Source organism: Pistacia vera, unplaced genomic scaffold, assembly GCF_008641045.1.
Source record: "Pistacia vera cultivar Batoury unplaced genomic scaffold, PisVer_v2 Contig40, whole genome shotgun sequence".
NCBI lineage: Eukaryota > Viridiplantae > Streptophyta > Magnoliopsida > Sapindales > Anacardiaceae > Pistacia > Pistacia vera.
In genome coordinates this window covers 2,040,516-2,048,499 of record NW_022196224.1, presented here as the reverse complement: position 1 = coordinate 2,048,499, position 7,984 = coordinate 2,040,516, and the positions used below count along the sequence as shown (strand labels likewise).

The following is a 7,984-nucleotide window of genomic DNA, read 5'->3' as shown; positions in this document are numbered from 1 at the left end:
TTTTATATCAAACACACTACACACCCCCAGTCGTTTTTCCTCTATCACGTGCTTGTCAATCCGAGGGTCTTCGGCTCCTCGCACACCCGCGCCCAAATAATTCAAAAACGCGGGTCAGGCTCCGAATTAAATTTGGTTCCCGCCTGCACAAACACAAAAACACTTCACCACGCAAACTCAATATCACAAGACCCAGGTTTCAGATTCTTTCATCCACTCGCAGTTTCTCTCTTTAAAGGTCAGTTTCTTCAATACCCATCTAACTTTTCAAGTTGATTTCAAGATTTTGGGGTTTCATTTTGTTTTATGTTACTTTTGTCAATGAATCTTAGTGTTTCATCTTCGATTCTTTTTTTTTTTCTTTGGCTTATTTACGAAATGGGTTTGTGTTATTTGTAATTTATGAGCTGAATTTGATATTGTTTGTGTTCATTTAGTGAAATTGATTTGAATTTTGATAATGAGTGGAGATAATTTCACTGACGGGTTGCGTCCGAACCGACCCGCTTTGGGTGATGTGACAAATCGACCTGTTAAAAGAGCGGTTTCGTTGATTTCGGGCGATTTGGGGCCTAAATCTGGTGATAGTGAAAATGGGAATTCGGGTTTTGCGAAGAAAGTTTGTTTACAAGTTGAAAATTTAGTAAAAGAAATGAGTAAGAACAAGAAGTCTGGAGTTGATAATTCTGAAAAGGGAGTGTCTTTGTGTGAGAACGTCGTTTCTATTGTGTCTAATGAACCTGATAAAATTGACAAGTCATGCGATTTAGGTGTTACAATAGCTCACAATGGGGTAGAACTTGGTGAGGCGTCGAGGGATTGTTGTGTGTCTAGTGTTTTGATGCCCACATGCTCGAAGAAAGGTTGCGAGGAAGGAGTAGGAGCACAAGTTGGTCGTGTTAGCAATGATAAAGATGTTGGTGTGGGAAGATTGGCGTCAAGCAAATGTGGGTCGATTGAATGGTCGAGGTTGCCTAAGTCACAGGGTTTGAAATCGTTTGAGTTGGAGAGATGTGCGGGGCTTAAGGATGATGGTTGTGTGAATTTAAATGTGGGTGCTGATATGCTCAAAGATTGCTCTTGCTCCTTTTGCTTAAAAGGTAATTGTATGTTTATGGTTTTTAGATATGTATGTTATTTCTTTTCCTGTCTCGGATTTGTAAAAGTTTATTTGTTGTACACGGCATTTGATGGTGTGAAATTGTTTTTAATTTGATGATCAGCTGCTTATATTTGGTCGGATCTCCATTATCAGGACATCAAGGGTCGCATAGCTGGTAAATCATCTGTAATACATAAAAAGTGCCACTTTAGCTAGTATGTTTCTGACTAAATTCTGTATCATCAAGGAGTAGTCTGTTATCTCATGATATCACACTGTTTCTTTACAATGGTAGCATTAAAGAAGAGTCAGAAAGAAGCGAGCTGCTTGGTTCAAAAGTGTGTCAGGGGAAAGGAATTGGAAATTCCTGGCCAAGGAAGCTCGGGAAAATCATCAAAACTAGAATCTGATCTCATGAGTCAGTGGAGGTCACTCTTTTCTCACATGGAGGATATATTTGGTCATGAAAGCAGTCAGCTTGTGAGTGTAACTTCTGTTACTCTTACATAGTTTCAATTTCTCTAATTTTTTTCCTTAACTAGGTTTTGTTTACTTTAGAATGTCACTTTCCATTGGGATTACCATGAGCGTCTCGTTTTATACATGAATAATCTAAACAACTCAGACTATCATAAGAAGTCTTAAATATTATTGCTGGATATAAGTATTTGGTTAAAATCACAAATTATTGTTGTGAATGCTTGATCCTTTACTTGTTGGATCTTGGTCCCTCTTATTCATTGCTCTAACCAATTCTTCATTTGCAAATTCATGCCTGCTAATTGTCGAGCATAATGGTCACCTATTGTTCATATTTCATAGATTTTCATTTTTAATCTCTGCAGTGATTAATACTCTCATATCTGCTCTGCAGCAAGCAAGTTTTGTTACACTAAAAGATTTGAGAGAGAATTGCAAGATGGATCTAGAGAGGACCAATGGGATGCCTTCAGAAAAACACTAATGTGCTTTTGACGCTTCTGCAGATTGTAAGATCTTGTCACTGAAATTTTAGTTGCTCATTGTGTATGCATAAGCATTTCTATGAGTGTGCATGAGTAAGTGCAATGCAACCATGTTAGATACGCAGTTCTTTAGAAGACTCCTTAAAGTTTTGATTTGTCATTTGAAGCTGTAAAATATATGTTCACTGTTAGTAACATTTGTTGCCTCGATCCCTGTTCATGTGAACAAAATTTCCCCATGGTGAATCTGCTTTTCATCTGTTGTTTCTGTGCCCCCTTCCTCTGCCTGTTTTGCTTCCTTCACATCAAATTTATGTACATTAATGAGCTCTAGGAGTGTAATGCCATCAAGCCACAGGCAATAGCAAATTGGTTCTTTATCTATTGAAGAATTGATTAAGCAACGAGTTTTTTGGGTAGTTTCTGCTCATTGCTCTGGATTGCTGTGCACAAATGGGCCTTGTAAAGGAGGCCGAAGAAGAATTCTAAAGGGCCTATGTATGGTCCATTTTGGGTTACTCTTGCGGCCCATTTACTTGTTTTTCAGTTATCCATCACTTTTCTTAGGTAGCAATAATAAGAAAAAATTTGTGGTGATAATATAAAGTTCAATGGCAAATTGGTTTTGTTAGTGGAACCAAAAAAGTGCTTCCATTAGGTATATTTAAACAACATTATCTTTGTTAACAAAGACATTAATTGGCTTAATCCTTTTGCTTTTTACAAGCACAAGGATAATCTGGTATGCAAGATCCTTTTCTAATACGAGCTTTTATTCCACTAAATATTATGATAACAAAATTTTAATTAGAATAATGTTAACTAGGCCTACTGTCCACTCTGTATGCACCATATTGAATTAAGGCAGCTAGTGTCTTCATCATTGGGTGATCTTAGCCATTATCATTGACACTTGAAGAGTTGACAACCTGTTAAAAGTCAACTAATTTCTGTATTTTAATTTATCTGTTTTTGAGTATAAGTTTTTGCATTAGTGGACATGAAATGGGAATCATGTAAAGCTTTAATTATTGGGCAAAAATTAGAAGGCCACTTCATCAAAGGAAAAAAGGTCAACTCTCCTCCCATTATGGAGGATTCTTGAGAATGATTTGAGGATAGAGGAACCAATGAATCACAACCCATTAAACAAAATCATTAATTTGTTAATTCAAGTTGAAGCTTGTGATTATTGATTCATAATGATCAGTTTTAACGTATTTGTGTTTGAATTCTTCTGATTCTTTGTAACTCTGTTTATTAACTTAAGTTATAGTATCTCAACTAAACTTATAGTTCTAAATGTTGATCTCTTGTTGGGGCTCTGTTTGTTATCCATCATTCTCGACTACATACAATTTTTGGTTTCAGGTTTGAAAACAGATGTTTCTCGTCAATATTTATACTATGCAACGTATTTCTTAATTATGTTCAAAACAAGTGTATATAATTTAATTTTTCTTAAATAAATTTAAGAAACCAATCCATGTTTAAGAACATGCCCTTAAATTTATTGGATTAAATTAAATTAAAAGGAATCTACAGGCACATGAAATTAGAAAGAAACCCGCATGATTTGCCCCCTTAATTAAACTCAACTACTAACAAACAAAATTAATTCATTAATATTTAGCCATTCATGTGTCTCACAAAGCAATTAACTCTTCATAAACGCCTAATCTCACTTAACATTAATTAATTACTCTCCTTAATTGCTCCAAATAGAACCTGCCAAAAACGACAATTGCACATGACGCTTCATGTTAAATAAAGTGAAGGAGTTTTTGTAAAAATAAATAAATAAATAAAAATGACTGATCCGACCTCGAAGAGCTACATACATTTGATATAGCTCAAAAAGATAAAATATTTAAAAAGTAAATTAATAAATATTTATATAAAATTGAAACCCATTTTGTCTCACAAAGCTATTGTTTGTATGTCAGTAAACTATATAATATAATCCAATGTTAAATTATATTTGTAAATTTGTCTTTTTTCTTATAGTTTATGTGGGAGTTGTTTTAATTATTTTATCATTTTTCATTAACCTCTTTCGGGTCTACAACCTTATAAAAAACAATCACATCAAAATTAAGCCAATTTTTATTGAAAAAGAGAATTTACGATGTTACGTGTATGAAAAGTTGTTCTATAAAAATGGGTAAATAATAAAATAATATAAATGTATCGGTTGGTGATATTTCTTTTTTCGTATATGAATAATTTTTGAAAAATCTCGATCAAATATGATTTTTTGAGGTTTTTTTAATATATTTTTTATGGATTTTCCATTAAAAGAAATAAGAGAAAAATCATAAATTATTATATGATTTTAGGGTTATAATTTTCATAAATTTACAATAATTTATACCAATAATGGAGAAATTAGAGAGGGGTCAAAGTCAATCTTCATGGACACGTCACATCAAAACCCATTAGAGTGGAATAAAATATCCTTAAAATCTAAAAAATTAGTAATGGTAATGGAAGAGAGAGAGAGAGAGAGAGAGAAGGGATCGGGTGTTATGCGTGCGTAGAAAGTGACGTACACGTAGGAGAGTACGTGTGGCCACGTCAATGTAGGACCCATAGCTTTGATATTAGTGGGTCCTGCTTCACGCAATTTCATGCTCTCGCTTGCTTCATACGCAACTTCTTCTTTCGCTCTCATTCTTGACTTGACTTGAGCGCACTAACCATGGTTCATTTTGGACCATGCCCCGGCTATTTTCCAAGCTGAAATTCTAGTTTTCAATTTTTTTTTTTTTTTATAAACCCGATAATTGTCTTTCCAATTATTCGAACACAAAATCTTCAAATATAATTTATCTAGTGATTAAAAGGGTTTTCATTTGACCACAACGGGAGATGTAGTTTTGAACTTACAATTTAAAAAAACAGATTTAAAAATCTTTGATTATAGAAAAAAAAAAGTTTGAATTAATATTTAAATTTATTTTATTTAATATAATAATTAAAATCAAATTTCTCCTATTATAAAATGACAAATCTTCAATAATTTATCAGATATATGTAAATATATATTCAATCCTATAATAGTAGTAACGACATAACATTGACTTACTTGATTAAATGTACGCTTATCTAATACATAATACTGTAATATGATTTACAACGTCGAGTAACGCAATATGATTTACAACACCAACATCAATTATGCTAACACTAGATATGGGTTGGGTTTGATGCCCAATTCCTTGATTTGTGAATATTTAATACTGTTATAATACAACTTGGTTGGTCGAATATATATACATTTAATTCACAATAATAACTGATATACAAAACTACTTTTGGGTAATTCAGTCGTTTAATAGGAACTCTTGAGTTATTTTTCAAGAGGTTATGAGTTCGAGTCTCTCTTTGATTGCTAATAGAGGTAATCACTGAAATTTTTATTCGATTGGTAATTTTAAAGTTCAAAAAAATTAGTTAAAATGTCTATACGCTAATCCGAATATCCCAATCATAAAAAAATAAAAAAAATAACTTGTATACAACGAATTCCTAATATAAGCAAATATTACACATCTTAAATAAGGGGTCTCTTTTTTTTTTTTTTTATTATACTTATACTTGTTATATATAAAAATTTAAAATAAAAATAAAAAAACACTTTTTTTTTAATTTTTAAATAGACTGCCGACATTAACCATGGTTAGTTAACTAGATAGGTGGATTAGGTAGGTATCGAAATTCCTTGATTTGCGTGATGAATTAAAACTAACCCTTCACTCACCTCTAGAATCCAATGCCTCTCTCTCTCTCTCTCTCTTGAAGGATTCCCTTTCAGAGCGACCTAGCGCCGCAATTGACGATGATATCTTGTACCACCCACAAGTTTTGTCGCCATTGCTCACATGATTGCGCAACCCCCAAAACCTAACCATGGTTAACCCAAAAAACCGAACCATGGTTAACTCTCCTCTTCACAACTCACAACAAACTTTCAACTTGTGCCCACCACTAAACCACAACCACTCTATCTATTAACCATTGTTTAATCACTTTAATTATGTGATTAATTAAATATTAATCTTAGTATGGATAAGAGTGATAATTGTATAATGATTTTTTTTTTATTATACATCTCAAGACTATCATGAGTTATAGTGTGACATCATTTTCAACCATTGGATGAAAATAAACTGATTTTTAAATTTATTATTAAAAATAAACTAAACCTTTTTTACAAGTTAAGAGAAACACTTTGATTATCTTAAAAACTTGCTTAACTCAATTACGGTATTATTTTAGAGAGATAATGTATATTTATCAGAAACCAATCCCTGTTTAAGAACATGCCCTTAAATTTATTGGATTAAACTAAATTAAAAGGAATCTAGAGGCACATGAAATTAGAAAGAAACCCGCATGATTTGCCCCCTTAATTAAACTCAACTACTAACAAACAAAATTAATTCATTAATATTTAGCCATTCATGTGTCTCACAAAGCAATTAACTCTTCATAAACGCCTAATCTCACTTAACATTAATTAATTACTCTCCTTAATTGCTCCAAATAGAACCTGCCAAAAACGACAATTGCACATGACGCTTCATGTTAAATAAAGTGAAGGAGTTTTTGTAAAAATAAATAAATAAATAAAAATGACTGATCCGACCTCGAAGAGCTACATGCATTTGATATAGCTCAAAAAGATAAAATATTTAAAAAATAAATTAATAAATATTTATATAAAATTGAAACCCATTTTGTCTCACAAAGCTATTGTTTGTATGTCAGTAAACTATATAATATAATCCAATGTTAAATTATATTTGTAAATTTGTCTTTTTTCTTATAGTTTATGTGGGAGTTGTTTTAATTATTTTATCATTTTTCATTAACCTCTTTCGGGTCTACAACCTTATAAAAAACAATCACATCAAAATTAAGCTAATTTTTATTGAAAAAGAGAATTTACGATGTTACGTGTATGAAAAGTTGTTCTATAAAAATAGGTAAATAAGAAAATAATATAAATGTATCGGTTGGTGATATTTCTTTTTTCATATATGAATAATTTTTGAAAAATCTCGATCAAATATGATTTTTTGAGGTTTTTTTAAATATTTTTTATGGATTTTCCATTGAAAGAAATAAGAGAAAAATCATAAATTATTATATGATTTTAGGGTTATAATTTTCATAAATTTACAATAATTTATACCAATAATGGAGAAATTAGAGAGGGGTCAAAGTCAATCTTCATGGACACGTCACATCAAAACCCATTAGAGTGGAATAAAATATCCTTAAAATCTAAAAAATTAGTAATGGTAATGGAAGAGAGAGAGAGAGAGAGAGAGAAGGGATCGGGTGTTATGCGTGCGTAGAAAGTGACGTACACGTAGGAGAGTACGTGTGGCCACGTCAATGTAGGACCCATAGCTTTGATATTAGTGGGTCCTGCTTCACGCAATTTCATGCTCTCGCTTGCTTCATACGCAACTTCCTCTTTCGCTCTCATTCTTGACTTGACTTGGGTGCACTAACCATGGTTCATTTTGGACCTTGCCCTGCCTATTTTCCAAGCTGAAATTCTAGTTTTCAATTTTTTTTTTTTAATAAACCTGGTAATTTTCTTTCCAATTATTCGAACACAAAATCTCTAGGTATAATTAATATAGTGATTAAAAGGCTTTTCATTTTACCACAACGAGAGATTTAGTTTTGAACTTACAATTTGAAAAAAAAAATGGATTTTAAAAATCTTTGATTATAGAAAAAAGGCTTTGAATTAATATTTAAATTTATTTTATTTAATATAATAATTAAAATCAAATTTCTCCTATTATAAAATAAAAAATCTTCGATAAATCAGATATATGTAAATATCTATTCAATCGTACAATAGTAGAATATACGTTCATCTAATATGTAATAA

The 7,984-nt window shown here is 31.7% G+C and overlaps 1 protein-coding gene across 2 annotated transcripts; it reads left to right on the top strand.

The window, feature by feature from the left end:
• The first annotated feature begins 152 nt into the window (after positions 1-152).
• Positions 153-2,614, top strand: LOC116141744. Of its 2 annotated transcripts, XM_031427231.1 has the most exons (5): positions 153-238; positions 438-1,100; positions 1,224-1,277; positions 1,398-1,582; positions 1,977-2,614. In XM_031427231.1, exons 2-5 carry the CDS (start codon positions 461-463, stop codon positions 2,064-2,066), a joined length of 969 nt encoding a protein of 322 aa, XP_031283091.1. In that variant the 5' UTR covers positions 153-238; positions 438-460; the 3' UTR covers positions 2,067-2,614. The 2 variants fall into 2 exon arrangements, with proteins under 2 accessions (XP_031283091.1, XP_031283092.1); XM_031427232.1 differs by having other exon boundaries at positions 155-1,100.
• The last annotated feature ends 5,370 nt before the right edge of the window (positions 2,615-7,984 follow it).